Consider the following 24,323-nt stretch of genomic DNA (forward strand, 5'->3'; position numbering starts at 1 on the left):
TGGAGGGAGAGAGAGAGAAGAGTAAAATTAATTAAGAAAATAAATTATTAATGAAAAGATGACGGGGTGGCACATGCCTTTAATCTCAGCACTCAGGGTACAGAATCAGAGGCAGGAATATCTCTGTGAGTTCAAGGCCAGCCTGGTCTACATAAGGAGCTCCACAGTTGGACCCTGTCTCAAGAAGAAAAGAAAAATACCACAAAGAAGAAAGGCAACATATTCCTTACTTTGCCAGATGATGCTGGAGCACCCTTTTAATCCCAGTGCTTGGGAGGCAGAGGCAGGAGGATCTCTGTGAGTTTGAGGCCAGCCTAGTCTACAAAGAAAGTTCCAAGATAGCCAGGGTTACATGGAGAAACCCTGTCTCAAAAACAAAATCTAAATAAATAAATGGAACATAATTATAATGATTATATTGTTAATGCTTGGGATCAGGAGATATGGACTGAATGGCAAATGAATATTAAATAATAAGAATGGGAAAATGAATTACAACTTAGAAGGACTTCTAGCTTGGAAAGATCTTACTGAATATGGCATCCATGGAGGGCAGCGGAGATGGTTAGCAATTGTGTTCTCTTTCATAGTGAAAGGGTACTCCTTACCCACTTTGCATAGTGGCTCTATTTTAAGCATCCTGTTCATGGCATGCTATTAAGAAACTGAGTTAGTCTTTGATGATACAGCCAGGGGCATATAAAGTTGGGATGTTAATCATAGCTCCTGACATGGAATTTGTATTCCTTTCTACCTCACTCTCCCTGGCTCCCACTACCGTGTCTCAGAGGCACGTGAGTGAAACGGAATATTCAGTTAAAATCATAAAAGCAAGTGACCTAGTGGTCCTCCCCCATGTTTATGGCTCATAGGATCCAAGCTCAAGGTTGACTGCCTGTGTTTGCTTGGGGTCCTGTGGTACTCAGCAGAATGGTCTGGGCCTGCTTATTGATCTTTGCCCTTTAAATGCTTTTTTATGGGTTTGCTTTTGGTCAAACCCATAAACTTATGCTGGAGAATGTTCTCCCCTTTCAAGGTTAAGTTTGAACTCTAAAGGATTACAGCTCCATAGCAGTGTTTCTCCTCCTACCCTCCTCTTACGCTGGAGACAGCCTGTCTTTGTGGACTATGGACACATTCATCTTTGATAGGCTCTGATATCTCCTCCGGAGGGCATCCAATCATGATAAAACCTCCCAAAGTCTGAAATAGCAAATTCCTCCACTGTACCACACAGGACAGTGCACAGACATAGCCCATAGAAAAGCTTTGAAGAATTGGGAGGCTGAGGCAGGAGGACTGCTGTGTGTCTGAGGTCAGTGGGTAACGGTACTCGCCATGCAACCCTGACAACCGGGTTCAGTCTTTGGAGTCCATTTAAAGATGGAATGGGAGAGCACACTACAGAAAGTCCTCCTCTGACCTTCACGGGCATGCTGGGACACATGCCCCTGCCTGCACTGAGTATGCACACATGCACACACTTAATAAAAATGCAATTGAAAACATAACAAAGTAAAAAGATTCTTTGAGACTCACAACCTGCTCACATACTGTCTCTCAGAAGTCCCAGCAGCCTGCTCAGACACCTGTCACAGCGATGGACATACTGTCAACTTTCAATTTGTGGGGAACTTCAGACCCACGGCCAAGGTGGGCTCCCATGTTGCCAGAATCTCTCTGTCCCAAGAGCCTGAGATGTAAGCTGTCAATATCTGTGCTTGCCACAGGAAAACAGCTCCTTTCTACTGGTCTAAAACCAACAAAACTCTGACAACAAACCAGAACCTCTTACAACATGTGCCTGCCTCAGGCGGTCTTGTTTATCAGTGAACACGGGCAGAAAGGAACCCTGGCTTGGCCGGGCAGAGGCAGTAAGGAAAGGTGAGTTAGGAATGTGAATTCCTAAGATGCTGCATTTAGCTGTGTTCTCCAGAAGTCACTCATTCATCAGCCCTTGAAGCCTGAACCTGAAGGTGGCTGGGGACAGTTAAGACAGCTAGGCGAGAACAGCTTATTGGAATTTAAGCCCCAAGGCCAGAGAAGGCGGCTACTTGGCTGAGAGCCTCTGGCTGAAGAAAGCCATTTCCTGGCTCCTGACCAACCAGGGCTACAAAGTAGAACTGTCTGGGGTGACACAGGTCCACGTTTCATCTCCAATAACTTGCTAGGAGGGCCTCTTGGGACAGACAGCAAACTCCTCTCTTCAGCTAAGCGTGCCCACAACCATTGGGAACAAGTTAGTTCCCATTTATCACATGTGATCTGCATGTCTGAACCATAAGAGTGGCTTTACCCACCGACAGGTCCCTCACTTGTGGCAGTGTCACTGGGATATTTTGTAAAAGGGTCTGACACTGTTCTTTGTGAGATGCAAAGCTGATAAGATGACATCACGGAGTGAGAATGTGGGCTGGATATGTCTGCCCCCACCCCCTTCTGAACATGATTCTGATAGGTCGGGTTACAAAAGTCCCTTGCTTAAGCCAGTTGTTTGTCATTCCGAGTATATGTCACCCTTAGAAACAGTGTTATGTTGAGACTTCCCACGCTAACCCAGCTAAACAGCCAGTTACCCAGAGCACAAAGTCTGGGTTTGGAGACAGGTTGGCTGGGCTGATGGGGCCTCTGATTAGAATCCAGAAAGGCTCAGGTCATGAATCCTTCAGACATTCACCTGTTCCTTGGCCTTGGGTAAGCCAGTGAGTCTGTCACTCAGTTTCTCCATCTTTGGATTGGGAAAGCATTGCCTGTCTTACAGGGAAACCAAGACTATACATATGGTTACACCCTACATACACGGAACCAAAAGCAAACCCCACTGCCACATACTAAGTGGAATTTGTAGCTCATGAGTGGCTGAATTACACCTTGAAATATTCGTGGCACATCTGTCCTGATGAGTTTGGACTGGATTATCTTTGCTTTCTTCAACCTTCTGGGGAAGAAATATGGAGACTCAATTAACCTGAAGTCTCTGGTAGTGACCCTGGAGCCTGGGCCAGAGATGTGGGAGGAAAGGTGAAAATTGGCAGAAGGAATAAGGATAGGAGAAGCTAAGCTTTGGCAAGTGTAGTATTTCTTTCTTTTGCTGACCTAGAACACCAGGTGGTCTGTTCACCTCCAGCTAGGTTTCCTGAGCCTTCCGTCTTATAGAAGTCAAAAGCCTCCTGGTCACATAATGTCCAAGAAAAGCAATTTTCTTTCCGCTACTTCTGGAGGTATGGAATTGTCCTCAAGACAAGGAGAAAATTCACCAGATGGCCAGATGCTTATATAAACAGCCCCCCCTTTTCCCATCCATCTCTGTCCCGTGCAGTTTAAAAAAACAAAAACAAACAAACAACAACAACAACAAAAAAAGCACCAAACCCACAAAACTTACATAGAAAAGCCTCAGCCAGTATCTTGACTGCCTGGGAAGCCTGAGTTAGATAGTGTCAGCAGAATCTCTCTCACTGTGACTTTTTGAGATCTCAACCATATGTTCTCTGCCTTGCTTCTACTCTGACGTTTGAGACTTCTTGTGCTTGAGTATGCGTTCTTAACACCCGTTTCAGTGACTTCAATTTACGTGAGCTTGCCATCCCTTGTCAATATTTAGCACTGTTCCACAGCGGTGTGCTGTGCCCTACACAATGCCAGCAAGGATGGCTTAGGTTTGTCCCTCTCACTGGCCGTTCTCAGCCCATCTCAGTTGTACATCTCCATGCTCCATCCCCATGCTCCACCCTGCCAGGTCCCTGGGAAAATTGCCTGGCACAGCCTCCGCCATGCTTCTTATTTCTAGCTCACACCTGCTGCCCTCGGGGGGGCTGTGGCTTTAGAGTTTTATTTGAACATTCTAAACGTTATCCTTCTTAAATCTCATTCTAAAGCTCTTTCTGCTTGGTCTTCAGGTCCCTGGCCATGAATGGTCCCCTTTGTTTATGGGATAACCTCATGGTTCTTTCCAGGGCCTCTCATCCCAGGGTCAGAGTCTGTGACACAGCAGAATAGTCTTCCTCAGTCTGGCTACTGAATGTGGCCACTTCACCTGAGATACTTCGTTTCTGCATTTACATATTTTTAGTAGGTTGAGCCCATACTAAACAGAAACTATCACAACCTTTACAAAGAAAAAGGAATGCTTCTCTTAGATTTTTCCCAACTCTCTCATTTTCTTGCCATGATGTACAAGTTCTTGTACATCCTGGAGTTTGCATCAGCCAGTGCTATTTACCGTGGAGTAGGTAACCTTGGGAGCTCACTGTGGGCCTAAGTTTATGATGACTTAGTTAGCTGTCCTGACCACATCTCTCCTCCTTACTAGACCCTCAGGCTTTTTCTTTTTGCCCCAAAACAGGGACTGTGAATTTTTCTTCCTCACTTTCACTTGACATGTATTTCTGACTCAGACTTAGATTTCAGGTCCTTTGACTACCCGAGTCCTTTTCTTGTGGGATCATGTTTTTTATGGTATCTTGGAACATTTTGTTACTGCAAAAATGTTCTCAAATGTTCTGAAGCCCATTCCTTCTCTGTTGGCAGGAGACGCACTCACATCAATGGCATCAGTCATCTGTAGATCAAGTCAAACAAGACAAAGAAACCATTGGTTTCCATCACAGCTTTACATCGTAATCCCTGGATACCAACATGATAGCTTAGAAGGGAAGGATCTTAAGGCCTAGGAGTGTATTTGCTCAGAGCCTTTGAAAAGTTGAAAATTATGCACACACACACACACACAGGCACATGCACGTGCACGCACACACATGCACACTGGAGCCCACTTTTGTTTTCTTTTGAGAAATCAGCACCAGGTTGTCTGCTGTTCTGACAACTGGCTGAAGCCGGTGCTGGTCAATCACTTTATGTTCACTCCCTTATGTTTTCCAGTTTTCTGGAATCCCCACCACTCCGTGAAGCCATCTATGTCATGGACACCAGCCCTTGACTTCTGCTGGCATTTGGATGTGTGACCCTTTCATATAGGCCTTTGTAGCTTGCCTATATGAAACTCTCAGTAGTGGCTTCAAGTGCTTCTTCTACTTTCTTCCCACCCGAGGTGCTGGCACATTTAGTCCTGTGTCCTAACCCAAGAGCTCCCTGGCTGCAGCAGAGTAAAGTTGAAGCTGGTGATATCTGTAACAACTATGTGTACTTAATTGTCTTCTCAGAACTGGGAGAGGAGCTTTTTGTCTTTTCCAAGTTTCCAATTTTGACAAATGAAGATTATTCATTATTTTAACACTACACCATAAAGGTTTAATGACAAAGGGGCAAAATATCTGGTTATCAGGTTACCTAGTTCTTTATGTCTCCTTTAACTCACAGACTTTCTGTTGACCATCCCAACCTCCTCCCCACACTTGGTAGAGAGGTAGGAGGAAGGATTATGACTGAGTTAGACCAGGACCCAGGCTATCAACTCTTTTCACCTCAACCCTTGATTCTGCGCACTGGCCACTGCTCTCCCCACTGAGCTCCGAGACCAGGCGATTCAAAAGAGAAAGATGAGAGCCTGGCTGTTGGAACACTCCAATAAAAGCTGTGCTGAAATTAATAGTTTGAGATTTTAAACTTATCCATGACCTTCTCGTTACCTTGTGCCCTGTGTCAACCCAAAGCTGGAGACTGCCAACAGAACTCTCAGCACATTGAGTTCAAAGGCAACACGAGGCACTTGGCTTGATTGGCACTTTGGAATGCTTTCCAAAAAGGACCACTCTCAAGATTAAAGGAATTCTCACTGAACAGAATAGAAAATGTCTTGTTACTAGAGAGTGAGGAATTTCTCCTTAAGTGTGTGTTCAATAAACACAAATATAAGAGACTGCCCAAGGCCCTGACACTTCAGCAGTTGGAGGCTACAAAGTGCATTCTTGGGGCTAGGAGAGCCCTCCATTTACTGAAGAGTGTTAGAAGATCGGGAAATGCTTTCTGTGTAAGAAGTGAAGTGATGGGACCCTTCTCCTCTAACACCAGAGTGTAAACACTCCTACAGGCTTCAAAGTAGAGGTCTCATGACACTCCACAGAGGGCAAATGGGGAGCACGCTGATACCACAAAGGAGGCTGAAAGCTGAAGTCTTATCCAAAGCTAAGGCTATTCCACGAGCCACAGCACCACCCGTTTACACCAGAGTCCTATCGTCTCTGTAGAGCTGATAGACACGCAGCTATAATGGCCTCCTTGCTAATCCCCACAGCAACCAATAGTGACAATTTCAGATGTTTATCTGTCTAGTCAAATTTCTCTATGCACCTTGTGAGATAGCTGTCACTTCTGTTTGACACACCAGAACACTAAGAGCCAGAGAAGCTAGTAACTTCCCAATGGCTCACAGGAAAGAGGAGGCAAGGTGAGGGCCAACACTCAGCTCCTTGCGTGCTGAATCCGAGAACAGTCAGGGATTCGTGTCTGTATTTCACACCAGGGCTGTGTGGCCTCACAGCACAGTTGTAAAGTTGTTTCCTCAGGGTTTCTTCATAGACAACTTATTTTACATAAGAGTCACTAATTTTCCTGATAGAAGGGAAGGAAAGGCTGCTTCCAAAATTTTCTGTGGTCAAGTAGTAAGAGTGTTAGAATTCCCCTCAAGAAATGTTTATTTAAATGAAGAATTAAACTATCTGCCCAGCGGTGGTGGCGACCGCCTTTAATCCCAGCACTTGGGAGGCAGAGGCAGGTGGATTTCTGAGTTCGAGGCCAGCCTGGTCTACAGAGTGAGTTCCAGGACAGCCAGGGCTACACAGAGAAACCCTGTCTCAAAAAACTTAAAAAAAAAAACCTAAACTATCTTTCTTTCTTTGTTTTTGAGACAGGGTTTGTCTGTGTAGCCCTGGTCCTTGGCTGTCCTGGAACTCACTCTGTAGACCAGGCTGGCCTTGAACTCACAGAGAGCCACCTGTCTCTGCCTCCCAAGTGCTGGGATCAAAGGTGTTTGCCACCACTGCCTGGCTTGACTCTTAAGAACATCTATTACCCTTTCATTTTGTATTTCAATTTCTTTTTTTTTTTTTTAACAAAATATGTATAACTGTGATAATAGTTTGAAGAAATAAATTATAATCAATACACTAATCAAATTAGCTCGAAATATAAAGATGGGCTCTGTTGTATGGCAAAAATCCTTCTAAATGAATGGAAGTTCTCCAGTGTTATAGCTAGTAAAGTAAGTAGATGAGTCCCAACTTTCTTTTCTTCTTCAGGGCTAAACACACACATGCACACACACAGACAGAGTTAAAGTAAGTTTAAAATCCACATAAGTTGATTTCTCCAAGTAAAACTCTGCAATTGTGCTGGTGGAGAAAAACATGGTGTGTCTCTTCCCCTCCAATATAATCTTCTACTTCCATGGCCAAACAGTAAGTTTAAAGTTCAGGATATAATGAAGTCTCTTTGTGATGAATGAGATTTATTTGGAAATAGGGTCTTGGAGGTGTTAATATGAGACTGTCTTAGATTATGGTGGGTCCAACTCATTGACTGGTGATTTTAAAGGAAGTGGGGTATTTGGACAGATAGAGGCTAGAGGGAGTGTGCCATGGGATATCCATGGAAGAAGACGGGAACGATGCTTCTGTAATCCAGGGAGTGCTAGCAACTAACGGGAGAGACTCGTGGAATACATTCTCTCTAAGCCTAGGGGAGAAACTGACTTTGGAGATACCTCAATCTCAGATCTCAGATTCCTAACCTTCACAACTTCAAGTCACAGGTGGTAACTTGTTATAGGGACTCTAGGGCACATGATGTTGCTGGGATGGTCGCTCCATGTGCACGCAGAAAAGAGGCTGTGACCGTCCATTCGCCCACCCTAGCACAAAATTAGCTACCATAAAATATTAACAGATACCCGATGCATGTTGGCAGAGTGAGGAACATGCTGCCTTTCCAGTTTAAGTTCACTGGGTCCCGAATAAGGTGAGGCCAGACTGAGCTGAAAATGGCCACATGAGTTGGTGCAATTAGCAAGTTTGTCCCCAAATAATAAACTCTGCACATTAAAGAGGACAACGAGAGTGGGAGAAAATGTGTCAAAAGCTTTCTAGACAGATTCTAAGAGAAAATATAGAGGCCAGGGTTAGGGCTGGTCAGCGAGGGCATCCTTGGGACAGTAGGGTAGCCCTTTGGAAGAAGAGCTGATGCTTACACCAGAAGGAGATGTCGTGAGGCCAGGAACACAGAGACAGGCATAAAAGGAAGGTGAGAAGAATGTAGGGAGCCAACAAGGGGTGGCTCAGATGCTTGTTGAGAAGGAGAAGGAAACGTGTGAATAGCCAGAGAGCTTAAGGTCCTATAAAACTGAACGTGGGTTCTGGCAGGAGATTCTTGGTGTAGTAGCATCAAGATAACAAGCAAGTGTCAATGGGCAGCTTTAGGGTAGGGCTGAGGAGGAGCAGCAGGTTGGGTTGAAGGGACAACTCAGTGTTACTTGCAGTTAAGCAGGACAAGATGTGAGAGTCCTGGGCCATGACAACCCAGGCAGTCCTGGTGTATTGGGCAGAGATTCCCATCTGGTGTGGTTCGATGGTGCAGTGAACATATACCTCTGGACTGAGAAGACAGTGATGAGTTTAATGTCACAGATGAATCAGTATCTCATTTCAGGCTTTAGTATATCTCCAGACCAGAAGTTTTGTCTTCCTGCCCCAAACGCAAGCTCTCCTATTGCCCTCCGCACCTTTTCTTGAGCTGAGACGAAGAGTTTCCTGTCATGCACCCTCTCAGCAGCCCAGTCCCACTTCACCTGCTGGTTCTCTCTAGAGAATCGAGTGCGGTTTGGTTGTGGGTTTCATATAGTCCTTCAGTTGGCTCTGTGGCTTCTCAACCCTCCCCCCCCCCCCTTTTTCCTGCATCTTTTCTTGGCTGGCCACACTAACAAACTGGATACAAGAAATCATAGAAGAGCGGTCAGACATCTGAGGCCGTGAAGGCAGACAGGTCTGGTTTTCATGTGTGACACTGCCCCCCACCCCATCTAGTGACTCGTAGGTCTGTGGCACTTCTTCCTCTGACCCTCTGTAAAATGTGTTAACAACATCTGTCTTATATATCGATTCAACCAATGTGCGCTAGCGTCCTCCTCAGGTGATGGCTACTTCTGAGTCCGGCAGACCACTTCCTGAGCATGTACTACATGCTCTCATGGTTAAAAGCTTGGCGGCTGTGTGGTTCAGAAAGCACCCCTATTGCCCCTGATGAGTAAATAGTAAGGGGTCTCACTGAGACATAGCAAAACCCTGTACAGGGCCTGGGACTGAGAGAATTAGGATCTTTCCAGCTTTTATGTATCCTTTACAGCAGAGGAGCTGCACAGCACGCCAGAGAGTGACTGCAACCGTGAAGGGACTTGAATGATCCATCTCTCTTAAGCACTCATACCGGCTCAACAAAACAACTGTGATTTTTATTAAATTGGAAAATATTAATCACATCCCCACTTTGAATAAACGTATTCTTATCATTTGCCTTTTCATAATTCTCCTTTCACAGCCTATAAATGTTGGGAATTGATTCTAATGCTTTGTCCCATTTCAGCTCCCAAAAGCCACACTTCCAGACCTGAGGGTCCCTGCCCCCAGCTGGCTTCAACTGATAATAAAGAATTGCCGTACAGCCAATGGCTAGGCAGGGAGACAGGGCGGGACATTTAGATTGTGAGGGACAGGGACTTAGGGAAAGGGGAAGAAGACAGACAACTGCCATGATGGGGAAGCAGAAAGATGAAACTTAGAGGCCTGCTGGTACTTGAGAATCCAGGAGAGTGGCCCAAAGGGCCACTATCCAAATTGGGTCTGGGGTAGCAGAGATGGAATATAGATTTTTTTTAAAGATGTTAACTCAAGAATACTGGAGGAGAGAATTTGTTAGCCATGGGGAGGTTTAGAAGTGCCTAACAAACAGAACTAGTCACACAGAGCTAGCTGGTGTATATGTGTGTGTGTGTGTGTATCTTTTATTTGAGAATCCAGAGAGCTCTTGGGCAGGTGCGTGCGACCTGCCTAGAACCAAAGCAGTTTAACTATTTCACAGCTACATATAAATGCTTCTGAGATAACTTTTATTGCTGCTATAATAATGTAATGAGGTTTTAAATCTGTGTATATGGTGTAGTCTCAAGTGAAACTGTACAGGGAAATGCTGAGAGGAAGCAGATGTTGATAGGATCAGACTTCCTGGGATGGGGATGGCATGGTTTATTTTTCTACAGTGAGCTTGAATGGCTTGTCTAAAGAAGAAAATTAGGAAGTAGTCCATTCAACTTTACGAAACTGGGTATCACATTAGTTTCATGGTGTGTCTATTAGACTAACAGTTGAAATGCACCACTGTGCCACAAGTGTTTCGGAGCCATGGCTATTTGTCCTTTAGCTTTTGCTTGCTTTCTAGATGATTTATACTAATAACACAACGGACCTCATAAAACACTATACAATGTGTTACTAAAGTATATGATGAAAAATAGGTTGCTATTGTTGAAAAATGTTTTTCTTTAAATCAAGATCAAACATATGCCGAACATTTCCACCCTGGTGACTCACCAAAGCTATGACCACCAGATAACTACCATGGAGAATCGAGGGTTCTGAATTAGCTACTATGACCTTCATCTGCCACAGGGTTTACCTTGGCAGTGAGAACAGCTCTAACAAGCGTAGCTTCTGTCACTGTACCTTACTCCACGATAAGCACTTTAAATACATTTCTCTATTGAATTCTCAGAATAATTCCCGAACGTCACAGACTTGTAGTCGGCAGAATAACACTGAACATGTAGTGCCTCTGGTCCCCAGAACTGTGGGTATGTTAGGTTACATGGCAAAGAAGAATCAAGACTTCTGACTGCAATATAGATTGCCAGTTTGTTGACCTGGCAATGGGAGAGATTGGGAGCCTAGAATGGGTCCAGTGTCTCTTGGGGTCCTTATAAGTGCACAAGAAAGGTCATCAGAGGGACGTAGTTAGAAAAAGACTCAATTGACCACTGCTGGCCTTAAAGATGGATGAAACATAAGGGTTTCGTTTCCCTTATAAAATACCTACAGGAGTAAGACTAAAAGTAGAAAACACCACAGTCAACTTCACATGGGGCTTTTCTAAATCCCACATATTTTAAAACATTATTTTATATATTGGAGGGAACAGCAGCAGATGGTTTGGTCCACTGAGCACCTCTCTTGAGATGCTGAGTATTGGGGAGGAGGCAAAGCCTAATTTAGGGCACATGACTCTTACTAGGAATTTGAACTCATGTTGCTGCTGTCATAAAGCCAAATATCTAGACTGCAATTTAGGAGTATTCATGGGGTTCATGAAAGAATGCCTTAAAATGGTTTCATATTTAGATAAAAGTGTTATGTAAGTGTTATAAATGTTGAGTATGCCACAGGCAATCAGGAAAGGTAGCCCTTGACCTTTCAAAATTGTATGCATCGAACGTGGCAGTCTTCGTGGTGCTCCCACCTACCATCTCTGTGCTCAGCTAAGCTTGGGGAGTAGTGAAGGTGAGAGGTGGTAGTGTGGAGGGAGAGCATTATCTATGAGAGTTGTCACATGTCCAGCACCGGACTGCCTGGGCCACCTGTCCCTTTATCAGTATTCTCCATAGTCTCATCTGGTAAGCCCTAAGCATTCCAGTAGCACTCGGCATCTATCCTGAGCGCATCCTCCCTCCCTCTTTTCCTCCCTCCCTCCCTCCCTCTCTTCCTCCCTCTTCCTCCTTAGAGTCTTGACTCCCTACCTTAGTCCAGCCTTCAGTTTTTAGTCTTAGAATCTCTGGTACTTAGACCTCACACTCTACCTCATGATGCCTGTGGAAGGAATTTTCTCCACTGCTCTAATCCAGGAGAATTCAATCCAACTCAACCCAACCCTGCTTAATTTATTAGTTATCTTCCCATTGGTCAGATTTTATAGAACGTTTGGTTTCCTCCAACATTTCAGTTTAAGGATCCTGTCTATATAACAAAGATGAATCAGGAGCCACGTCTTGCTTGGCATTCCATCAAAGATGTACACTGTCTGCGCTTCTCAGTGATTTAAGGCTATGCTAAGCCCCCATGCTTGAGGAGCAGTGAAGTTCAACAACAAATGTTGTCGAGTTCCTACCACTCACTGCAGACGTTCTTCACCAAGCTTCTGGCAACCTTTCGAGACTTTCAAGGGAGGAAGCAAAGGATTAAAGAGATTAACTTACTTGCCCAAGGTCACACAGCCCGTAATCGGCAGAGCCAAATTTTGATGCCAGCTTGGGCTGCGTCCTGCTGCCTCCTTCTATAAATATCTACTAAGCACTTAGTTCTTTGCAACGTATGTTCTAACCTTCTACAGAGTCAAGCTATATTAACATTTCTGGGGAACCCCTCATCAGCTCCTTGGTCCTGCTCCAGGAAGCCAACACTCACTCCAGAGCCCGATAACTACCAGAAGGCTTTTAGGAAGGATGGTCAGTTAGCTACTGGCAGCACTGATGTGAACCCTTTGAAGGGCCTGACAGGAAATAACTGGCTGCTTCAGTCTTAGTTGCTGAGAGATGTGCTCAAGTGGATGACACTCAACGGGTTTATATAACACATTCCTCCAGTGCTTGGGGTTCCTAAGCACCAGTAAAAAGCACAGTGAGACTCCTTTGGTTTACTCACTGACAGGGACACTCGGTGGCTTTAAGGAGTAAATGTCAGATACACAAAACTTCACAGTCTGGAAACTTCTTGAGGACTGTGGAAGGCTATCCAGAAGATGGGAGCGGTGTTTTTTTTCTCCTCTGTGAATACTGACTACTACTGGCTTAGAAAATTGAGACTCATGGCTTCTTCCCACCCCCACCAGTTAAAACTTTCTTCCCTCTGGTTTTTTTTTTTTTGTTGTTGTTGTTGGTGGTGGTGTTTTTTTTTTTTTTTTTCCTCTTTTGCAAATTGCCTACTCTGTAAGCTTCAATAAATGTGCCTTTTAATTAACTCATCTCTCTTGTCACTGCCACACATAGGTATGGTATCTGTGTGGTCATTCTACCTCCCTGCCCTTAGGAGGGCTCTTGGTTTAGTTTAATGCTTGCACACAAACTTCTTAATAGTTTTTGAGTGAGGGACTGTACATTTGAATTTTGCTGTGGGTCACAGAGATCTTATAACTAATCTTGCTCCTTGCTGTGCCAGTGGAATAGAAAGAAGACTCAGATTAGAGATAAGAAAGAGTGATGCCCTTGTCCCCCCTTCATAAGCCAACAAGAATTTTTTTTCCCATGGAGTCAGTTCACAAAGTTTCTGACATCCTTGGCCTTAGTTTTGTTGTCTCTAAAATGGGAGCAACAGCACTCTCCCTTTTATGTTTCAATGACCACTGAGTAGGGTCCTGTGGACAGCATGTAAGAGAAGGCCTTAGGAACACTGACCTATATAAGTGAGACCTTGGACAGACTCCCTGGCTTTCATTCCAGATTTCAGTGGTAGTTTAGAAAACAAATCAAGCTTAGTGCTTAAAAGATAAGTCTATGACTTTCTCCCTCTTATCTCAGAGTCACAATTCGAGAATGCCCAGCACTTACGTTGCAAGGTTGCCTTGAGAGTTAAATAATTTAATGTATTATAAAATACCTAGTTAACTACTTGGCCTCTAGCAGGAGCACAAAATGAATCAAAATTCTCAGTTTGGTTGTCTTAGTTTTATATTATACACTCAATATACAGTCTATTCATGAGTGGACTTTGAGGTATGACATCAAAATATTCTACTAAACTGAACCACTGCCTGTTTTTCCAATGCTTTGCTAAATGTAAATTCCTTTTGTGTAAAAATAATTTATAAAAAAATTTGAGGATTATTTTTTCTTTTCTGCTAGACTATGAATTCCTTCTTTCTTTCCTTCCTTCCTTCTTTGCTTCCTTTCCTTTCCCTTCCCTTCCTTCCCTTTCCCTCCCCTCCCCTCTCCTCCCCTTCCCTTCCTTTCTTTTCATTTTACAGAACTCTGACTGTTTTAGAACTCACTATATAGACTAGGCTGCCTTCAAACTCACAGAGACCATCCACCTTTGCTCCCTGAGTGCTGAGATTAAGGAATGCACCACCACACCTGGTCAGATTATGAATTTCTTAAAGCCAGGGACCATGCCTCATTTATAGCAGAACACGTTCTAACATATTAGAATCTCAGGAGAATTAAAGCTCCGTGTCCTTTATTCGGACAGTGAGACAACACTTTTCATAACAGCTAAATTAGGAATAGTTAACGCAAGGGGCCTGATTTGTCTGAGATAGCTCACACTGCCACCTTCTGAGGCCTTACTTGTCTGAGATAGCTCACTAACAAAGTTATTCCACTGGAGAGCATATTCGGCTTAAAAAAATCACCACTTTCCCTGGCAACAACTAACTTAGAGAGATCACTGGGGGTGGGGGGTGAGGGGGTTAAGAAACCCCAACAATATAGTCCTAATTTGATGCCTCTTAACTAACTAACACACACACACACACACACACACACACACACACACACACACACACACAAAATCTTTTGGTACAATTTCAAAATGTTCTCAGAACCACAGAAGCCTTTGGATCCTGGGTTAAGAATTATTAGGATAGCCCCAAGCAGAGTTGCAAGGTGAGAGTTCAGATTTCCTAGGTAAGTCCAGCCCTGAGTAGCCCTAGTTGAAAAGAAAACAAAAACAGACCAATTACAAGTCCCTATATTTAGCCTCAAGGTTATCCCTGGGGGGCCAGTTTTAGGCATTAATGCTAAAGACTTGCAGCCAAGCTGTAACCACTCTTTGAAGAACTTGTGTTCTGCCCAGGAAAATGCAGCTCTGTTTGATAATATCGTTTACATTCTTAAATCCTGGGTATCAGGCTTTCTTCCTATCCCTTGTGGCCCTTCCTAAGTTTAGCTGCTGGTGTAATGGGGTTACCATGGCAACAACCACCTGCCTATTTAAAACCATCTCCAATGCTAAATAAGGAAGCCTAGAGAAAATGGCTGCCAGCCTGCCTCTCGGTGGACAAGTTGAATACTCCTGGGTATTTTGCGTACAGGCAAGCAAACAGGATGGAGCAGCATGGACCCAAAGTTCTCCAGAGGAAACGGCTGGTGACTTTGTAAAACAAGGGCTGCTGCCTCTGAACAACTTCATTTCTCAAGCAAGCACACGAACTTAAATTCAAATCCACATGTCTGTCATCTCTACCAGGAGCCAGGAGCAACATGGGGCTTGAACCCCGGCAAATGTAGCCACCATCTTCCTAATGGGATTTGGGAAGTGGGAAGGGGAAAGGTGGAGAAGTCATGATGAATTCCTGCACTTTGAACTCAGGTGCACGCTGTGATTCCTCCCCACCCCCACCCCCGACAGATCTGTCTTTCTAATTGGACTTAATAATGTGATTTTCTGATGCTCTATTCAGCTCATATGTTGCTCTGCCTTAATTTTTGGAACACGGGGAAACCTCATCTTCTGCTTTCTTATTCTCTAAAAACAGAGGTCTCTTCCTTCCCACAGCAAGAGACCGTGCACCAGCTGCAGCAAGGGCTTCTTCCCGGGCACACCGTGCTTTATCTTCAGGTCCATCGTGTTCTCTCTCTGGGGACTGCCCTTCTCTTTTTATCAAGTAGTTAAAAAAAAAAAAAAAAAGCATATTCTTGATTTCTTTATTGGGTGGGGCATCTTTGCTATTAGAAAGTTCTCTGTGCTAGCTCCATTCTCTTGCTTTGTGTTCTCTTAGGTCACCTCTGTGCAGACACATCACTTCATACACACTGGTGTGCACCCCTGCTTTTCAGTCTGTTTCCAGTGTGTGGGGGGGCAGTGAGTGCTGGGTCATCTGTCTCAAACACCTAACAGTGTGTGGTCTACAGTATATTTTCAAACGATGTTGCTGAGTGAGCGAGTAAGCGAGTGAGTGAACAGAACTCGTGGGTTTCCCAGACACATGCACTTGAGAACCTGTGAGGTTATGTGGGTGTAGAGAAGACATTAAAAGTCTGTAGAATGGGTAGAAGAAGGGGTTTGTTGTGGTTTTTTTGTTTGTTTGTTTGTTTTGTTTTTTTTTCCAAAAAGCAATCCTGAGGCTGCTATTCTGCTGGGACAAGCATCTATCTGCCTTTCTGGGAGAAGAGAGGACACAGGTTTGGTTCTTTTTTTTATAGAGGAAGAACAAGAGCATGAATGAGGAAGAAATAGATATTATTTGTATGGGAACAGGCAGAGTTCTGCCAAAAGGTGAAGTCAGGGCCACTTTCTGAAGAGGCCACAGAACATCTCCACACATGCCACGTGGGTGATCTAGAAGGGCCTGCTCCCTTATGAGTACCATTTCTCTAGGGAAGGCCTGTCTAGGCACCAGGAGGACCAAGCTGGGCGGTCCTGAAACAGATCAGTCACACCACAACGTGCCAGGCCGGGTCCTCAGACAGAGAGGGAAATGGGAGCATGTGGTCACACAGCATCCCAGAACAGCAATGCAGAAACAGCTGAGCCAGAGTTGGAACACAATGAAAAAGCCCCCAAGGTGGTTATTCTCAAAAAGGTCACCACCTACACCCTGCCCCACCCAGCAGCGGAGCTCAGTTTACCTCAGAAAAAGACTTGAAGAGGCAAGAAGAGCTGAAACAAGAAGCTTCAAAACTAGCATGTAAACAAACCCATTGTCAGGAGATCTGGTCTCTCGGGAAAGAAAGATTCCTTCTGGAATCTACTCATCTCTGAGTCTACTCCCCACGCCCGCTGAGAGCGCAGGCTCAACCCGAGCCCAGTCTTGGATCATCAGCTTTAGTCACAATATCAGCGATCTCAAAGGTTTGGCACAACTGAACTTGGATTTTATGCCTGTCATCTTTTCTTCTCAATAACGGATTTGTATTTGATTTTTAAAAACCTTAAAGCTTATCTACTTTTCCAGTGCAAATAGGACTCTTCCATGTAAATACTTTAATAAAATCTGTATAGTGGTTTTAAAACAATGGTTGCGTACATGCACAGGAGTGATGAAGGTGGAGGAAGGGACGGCGTTGCCAGTTTGTGACTATAGAAGCAGGGACTGGCAAGACATGCATGTAGGGTGTTGTGGATCTAGGGTCTGAGGGAGACAGAATGTCACCCTAATACAGTTCAGTGGCTGTTAGATCCGGGCTTGACATTACCTCACTGTGCCCAGCCTCTCCCTGGTTAAGCTCCAGGCTGTGGAGTCAGGAGCAGGACTGTGAGTGAAATGTCCTCAAATAACACCCGAACTTTTGCTTTGAGGAGGATTCTGTGGCCTCAACCAAAACCAACCAAGCAATAAGTTCAAAGATCGGGTCCAAATTGTCATCCCATTGCCGCCCACCTGCCTGAGGCTAGGCGTGGAACCCAGGGATGATCTTCAAATTAGTACAACAAAGACGATAGAGTAAAAGAGAGAGAAATGACAAGAAAGGGGAAATGGACAACTCCACGTAATTGTATGCCAGACACAACGCGGTTCTGGTAAATTTCATTCGCTCTGCAAGACAGGTTTGGGTTCTCTTGCAACTGCTTTGGTTTTCTCTTTTCTTTCCTGTTTGAACCCAATCTCCAGGCATGCAGGAGCCCACGCGAGGCGGCTGTGGTGCCCTCCATGGTCACAGCCTTTGCAGGGACCTCGCTGCTGCCCTCTGCTGTCCGGGAGAGAGGCTGGCACCTAAGACCCTAGCGCAGCCTTTCGCTCCCCGAACCCCCTGCGTGAAGCTGGACTTTTGAGGAAGAAACCTTTAAGTCCCTTGAGGGGTTCCAGGAAACCAAAGGCAGGCTCCTGGCCACCCCGTAGTCCCCAGACACATCCCTCGGCTCAGTTCCTGCAGGAGAGGACCGGCGGCCAGGCTGCAGCAGGTTTCTGACATTTTTTTTTTTTCCTTCTTAGAAATGGAAACCCTCCTTCCGGCAACGTGGCAGGAAAGCGAAGTCCCAGGGCGAGCGACCCAGGACAAGGACATTTCCGTGGTAGCAGGTGGGAGGCTGCACTGGCTGGCAGTACCCGGCGGGCGGCCGGGCAGGGCGCCACCACGGCAGCCAGCGTGCTCGCTTACCTGCTGTTGAATTTTTCAGGGTGTTTCTCTCTCATCATATGGAATCTGTGTGCAATGGAAGCATCCTGGAAACAAAAGAAAAGAAGGCAAGAAAAGCCTGGTTAGTGGTTGTGGCCATGAGGTACGGTGGGAAGACACACATGTACGCTCCTGGGATGCCCAGATTCCAGAGACTCCAATTCTTAGGGGTGCAGCACCATGTCCAGGGGTAAGCTAGTGCCACCTCTCAGTCTTTTGAAAGCCTAGTTTGGTTGCCTCAGAGCCTGGCACTCTTCACAGTGTCTCAAGCCCAGTGAATGGTCACTGTTCACCCTTTGGAAACAGAAGCAAGAGCAGGCTCTAGAATGAAGAGAAAGCCATTCTCCTTCCTGAATAGTGAGGGACTCTCCTCAGGTGAAGCCAGAAGCCAGTGAGGAGTGTGTGTGTGTGTGTCTGGGGGGTGGGTGGGGGTGGGAGTGAGGTGGGGTGTGTGTGATGGTGACATAAAGTAGGGAGTATTTTGACTCATGAGAAGTTGGAAAAAATAGTACGTTTCTCATGTCTCATTCACCCAGCTTCCAGTGACGATAACATCTTATATAACATTGTCTAAACCCAAAGCTGATGCTGGGCGGCACGTATTAACTCTTTGTTGTCTGTTTCACTCAAAACAACTAATAATAGTACTGGATAGCTAGCACGTTTAGCGGATAACAGAAGTGTATTAAACGTCTAGCTTGTGCCTATCAATCATTCTGTCCACAGGACTGCTTCTGAAGCCAGCATCCATCTCGATCTCTTCCTACCCACTCCGCGTTGTCTCCTTCCTCCCTCTTTGGCTGCACGATTGGCTCTCTGTACCACAGAACTCACCATGAGGCCCCACAACACTGTTTCTGGGTGTCCAATTTCTCAGTTTGGAACCTCTTAGCCCCAAGCCCTATCACGGACACCCTGTGAGTGCTCACAGTTGTGACTGGTGTTTACAGGTTGGGGCTCCATGATCTATAGGCTGCAATAGGATCCAAAGCTGAACTCCGTTCTTCAAACCTAGCCTCCCTCACCTCCTAAGGAGCCCAGCAGAAGAATGTGTACTGTCCCCTGATCACACGGTCCGAACCTAGCACTGTGGGGGCAGATGCTGAACACTGGAAGTAAACTGACAAATTGGTTGGAGCCAGTATGTCCCAGAAACAAGGAGCTGATTTACAAGTGCCAGAGCGACAGCAACAGCCAATTAGAAATCTCTGGGCATGCAGAGACAAGCCTGTAGTCTCAGCACATGGATATAGCTAAGCAGGGGGATGCAGAGTTCAAGGCTAGCCTGGACTACAAGGTGGTACTGTATCTCAATGAACCCACCCACCCTCCCACCCAACAACCAATAAATAAATAACCAAAAATCCATTTACTAGACTATGTGTCTGAGAGATGCTTAAAATTCCATAGAGCCAAAGAATGTCCATAGAGCAGTTTTAGCTAATGTGTGTTCCCTCTTCCTTCCTCCCTCTTCTCTTCTCTTTTTCTTTTCCTCTCTTCCTTCTTTCCCCCTCCCTTTTCTCTCTTTATCCCCCACTCTCTCCCTCCCTTCCTTCTTCCCTCTGTCTTTCTTCTGAGGCAGGCTTTTACCATGTGATTCTAACTGGCTTGGAACTCACTGTGTAGACCAGCACAACCTGAGGGTCGTGACCACTTTGGAGGTCAAACAACCCTTTCACAAAGGTCTCCTAAGACCATCGGAAAACACAGGCATTTACAGTTACAAAACTACAGTTATGAAGCAGCAATGAAGAGGATTTCATGGTTGGGTCACCGCAGTATGAGGAACTGTATTAAAGGGTCACAGCATTAGGAAGGTTGAGAACTACAGACATAGACTGTACTCAGCTCAAACTCAGAGAAATCCTCCTGCCTCCGACTCCCCTGCATTGGGATTAAAGCTGTGTGCTTCCATGCTGGGCATATTGTTTCTTGATAAGGAAAGTCTACAACAGAGCATCAAGTGCAGTTCACTGAAAAAGCTTTTGGGGTGCATACTATGTGTGATGAGTTTCATTGCGAATGGGGTGCCCCCAGACAGCAGCCACTATGTGGAATCTGGGAGGGCAGATCTCCATTACTGGTTTATTTTGTGGCTGGTAAACATTCCTTGGGTGTTTAGTGGTTAAATTTTTGCTACTGATCTATTCTTGTAGGTTTCTGACTTGTCAAGAGCTGATGGTCTGGGTAGAGTCACCCTGTGGACACATGGCGGCAGGTGTCAAAACTCAGGGAGGCCCCTCTGGACCCCCTAGACCCACACAGCCTTCTTAGTTCCTCTGGGCAGCAGCTCTTCCTAGCCTAACCCACGCCTACCTCCCTCTCTTCCAGCAAGTCTCAGTGACCACTCCCAATAAGATATATGTGATATGTGTCAAATGGTTTTCTAGAATTCCAGAAAACATTCCATCTAGCTGTGTTCCTCTGAAGCACTGATTTTCTCCTGTCAGGAGAAAACAAAACCAAACACCCCCAAACAAAACAAACCCAAAACAAACACCATGTATTGTGGGGAGGCCTGATGTGTACATCACTGCCATTGCCCCCCAGTGCTGCTGAGACTGGCCCCTGGTTTTAATTCCGGGCATATTTGCAGAGGCTCTTCTTCCTGGTCAGTCCTAATCACCCTTGGTTTTTCCATTGCTAAGGTTTGTATGGCTTCTTATTCCAAAGGGCAGCATTTACAAGATCATTAGCTCAGCATGTGATTTTTGATTTGACAGTGTAATCTCTTGACAAATACACCAAACAGCAAGGGAGAGCTAAGCTGTCTCTTGAAAGGCTCAGACCTTGTTTGTCTCCCAGGAGATAGAAAGGGTCAAGAAGGGTCAAGAGTTTACCCAGATGAGCGGCTCCGTGCTGAGCACTGACCATAGGGTATTTATTTTATGGGTTCAGATATTTTTTTTGATGCTGAGTACTGCAAAGAACATTTCCCCTCTAGAGACCGTGACAGGAGTGGCAGGTCAGCCGAAGCAATGGAGGCTGTCGGAACAGTCTGGTCGGCTGTGTGTTCTGTGGGGTAAAGGGGAGACGGGTTGAAGTGTGGATGTGGCTGTTCCTTCTGTAGTTGAAACCTCAAACACATGGTCGAATGAAGGATTTTGGCTCCCTCTCAAACATACGCTTCTGTTATTTGGACTCTGAAATATTGGGATGTCTAGGCCAGTGCTGTCCAATAGAAATATAGCACATTTGTAGCTTAGAAGTTTCTAGAAGCCACATAAAAAAGTAAAAAAAAAAAGATATTAATTTATGAATGTTTTAATTAACCCAATATGCTCTAATTTTATAATTTCTACATATGATCAATAAAAATTGTTGATACATTTAATTTTTTTATATCACAGTTTTGAAATAGGATGTGTTTTTAATATTTATACACACCTTAAATTAGGCACACTGTAGCCACCTGTGGCTTGTGCTTTGTCATCCTGGACAGGGCTAAGTTGCTTTGGCAACTTTTGGAGACAGACAGGAAAGAGACCACAGGGCAGGCTGCTTGAAATTTGGATTGTTCAAAAATTTATGGCAGATTCAGGAGTAGAAAAGATGTGGCCGGTGTATCCAAGTCACTTCTCAGTGAGGCCACAAGTGACAGATTAGAACTCAGTGCTGACAGAATTTGAGTTTGTAAGCCTCTGACTTGTTGACACTTTCCCTAGTGGGTAGGAGGCTTGTCACTGTGGTGAACACTAATGACAGTCTATAAGGTGGAAAATGGTATACAGGCTGGCGGCCCTCTGGCATCCAAAATAGATTTCACGGAGTCAAGGGATTAGTTGCTCACCACTCTGTTAAGACGCATTGAAAACAGAGCCTGTGAGGAGTTCCGAGTTACACAGGCTCCAGGAATTATTTTGTAGTCCCTAACTTCCTGTCACTGATACCTGGCCATCCTGACATTTCGGCTACTCCAAAAATAGAGAGTAGGGAGGAAGAAGCCAGAGAACTCAGAGGAAGCGATGTGCTGGATGACAATACTCAAGGCCTCTTCCCAGGAGATGTCTGCAGTTAGTTAGAAGGACCGTAATGCCGAACAGCAGAATCTTCACTGATTCTGGTTGGTATCTGGGTATATGGTGGCACTGAGCCCTGGTAGCTCCCTGGACAGGCTGGAAGAGACTGACTTACTCAACCCTCTATCTATTAAACGCGTCTGTTCCCACCCAGGGGCACCACGGTTGCTGTATGGCCGTTATCTTTATAGTTTCAAGGCAGCAACCATTTGTTCAACAGGCATTGCACGGCCTTCATAACAGCAAAGACATCACAGGCATCTCTTTACCAGGGCGTGTGTGACTGTGTAAGCATCATAAGGAGGTAGAACTGGGTTTGGGTATGGTTTACATACCTACTTCTCTCACAAAGTTTGGGAATTCAAATAGGAAGCAAGACCTTTTGCAAATGTCAGCCCTACAGTCTGTCAGGGTTGCAGGTTGGGGTCTTATTTTCTCAAGATTTTTACCTTCCACCTTTTAAAGAGCGAGCACACAAACCCTGCAAACATTCTATGAGGAGAAGGCTAAGGGCACACCAATGAGATCAAAAGTCCCATTTCCTCACTCACCTACAATATGACAGTAAACACGTGAGAACTAAAGCTATGTGGAAAGAACTGTGGATACCCTTGGACTATTGTAGCCAGACTAGGGTGATGGGTTTCTGTTTGAATGCTCTTCCTTGGAGGGGAGCTAGCTTCTTTCTGTCCGTCTTTGGCTCCCTCCATCCTTCCTCCCAAAAGAATGCATTAAAACCATGATTCCTGGCTCTTGCGTTTAGGGCCTGGGTATCTTGTTAAGGGAAGGTTGTCTACAGGGCACTGAGTGGAGACAGGCAGGTACTGAGAACTCTGTTCCTTCCAGCCAGAGCTGTGTTCAGAGCTGTGTGTTGAAGGTTCTAATGGTAGCCATGCTTGAACCTGCTGACCGGCAGCCTAGCCTGTCTGTGTGTCCATCTTGTGGCCAGCTTTCTCTATTTTCTTGTCTCCCTCTTCTTCATTATCTAATGTTTGTGCCCCGACACACTTCCTGTGTACATTCTGCTCCTGTGCTGTCTCTATTCTTTGAGGCCTTGCTCAGGGTCATCAGCATCAGGATGCTCCCAGGGGTTTGTTACAAGTGCAGAGTCCCAGACCTTGCTAAGAGCCGTGGAGTCAAATTACAGATCAGAATCTGGTGCTGTGAGCTGTCTCCCGCTGGATTTGGAGACCTTCTCTCACTCCACTGGGTGTGGACTGTGCAGAGCCCACAGCTGAGTGGGCTCAGGGTCCCCAGTAACGCTGACCCCCCAGCTTCACGACACAGTGGCTTGGACTTACACAAAGGCAACAGGGAAATCAGATGATTGGCCTGTGGTGACGGTGGGAAAAGGATCTGAGGTTTGGTAAAGCTGATGGGAGGATGCCCATACTCAGGGACCCTGACAGAGGCAGCATCACCTGCCTCAGCATCAGCAGTCCAGAACTGAAGATTTCCAAGCAGAGAAGGAGAGGGGCCTGAATATAAGAAAGATGGGGACTGCGGGGCGGTGAAGTAGATAAGCCAGTTAGTATACAGGGACCCCTAGTGTACCACCCTCACATTCAGTCTTATACTCTGGACCCACAATGCTTGCCTTGCCTGCTTCAGTCATAGCAATGAGTGCTGGGGTGTAGGAGTGAGAGGATGAAAGCAAGCCCCTTCGCCTGAAACTGTTCTTCACCCAGAAAACCAGGGAAAATAAAAACAAACAACAAAGAAACCCACTGCAAATGTGGTAACTCTTTAAACCTTTTGTAAATGTAAGAGTATTCTTTTAAGGCCCTTTCTCTCCCATGCTTCTAGTTTTAGCCTTATGAAAAAGTAAAACGCCTTTATTAAATCATTAAATCTGGTGCTGTCTTTTAGACCCCATCTCCGTTCCCCACCCCCTTACCAGCAACAGTCTCAACCAAGGCTGGAGAAAAAGTTGCACAGGTCCCTCAGTCTGGTGCCAGAGGATAGCCTGGAGGAGCTCCTGTGCACATGGGCCAAAACAATCTCCAACACGGGAAGGAGGAAAGGAAGGCTACACAGATCCAGGACGGGCCTGGAGACGGAGGTAAAGAAGTGTGGCCTTGTTCTACCTCTTCAAGAGTCCCAATCCTTTCCATCAAAGGGGACAATGCCTAAGGACTGCTGTGCTAATTAGAATGCATAAGCCTGCCACTGTAGAGAGCACACAGTAGGTGTCTTTCCCTGGATCACCATCTCAAGCCCCAGATCAATTTAAGAATACTCCAACTGGGGAAGGGGGC

At 45.5% G+C, this 24,323-nt stretch overlaps 1 protein-coding gene and 1 long non-coding RNA gene across 5 annotated transcripts in view; one reads left to right on the plus strand and one right to left on the minus strand.

Moving 5' to 3' along the window:
* Window positions 1-24,323, minus strand: part of Dgkg (diacylglycerol kinase gamma) — a 188,301-nt gene that overhangs the window by 60,676 nt on the left and 103,302 nt on the right. For both annotated transcript variants that reach the window (XM_034515695.2, XM_034515694.2), the window contains one exon: window positions 18,029-18,093. In XM_034515695.2, the coding sequence (XP_034371586.1) occupies window positions 18,029-18,093 (65 nt within the window). The remainder of the gene's footprint in view (window positions 1-18,028; window positions 18,094-24,323) is intronic.
* On the plus strand, window positions 16,305-19,370 carry LOC143444012 (uncharacterized). 3 transcript variants are annotated; one of them, XR_013113478.1, is made up of 4 exons: window positions 16,305-16,781; window positions 17,863-17,949; window positions 18,048-18,236; window positions 18,773-19,370. It is a non-coding gene; the product is annotated as an uncharacterized LOC143444012 (long non-coding RNA). The 3 variants fall into 3 exon arrangements; XR_013113477.1 differs by lacking the exon at window positions 16,305-16,781 and adding an exon at window positions 17,177-17,450; XR_013113476.1 differs by lacking the exon at window positions 16,305-16,781 and adding an exon at window positions 17,594-17,746.

Source organism: Arvicanthis niloticus, chromosome 12, assembly GCF_011762505.2.
Source record: "Arvicanthis niloticus isolate mArvNil1 chromosome 12, mArvNil1.pat.X, whole genome shotgun sequence".
Classification (NCBI taxonomy): Eukaryota; Metazoa; Chordata; class Mammalia; order Rodentia; family Muridae; genus Arvicanthis; species Arvicanthis niloticus.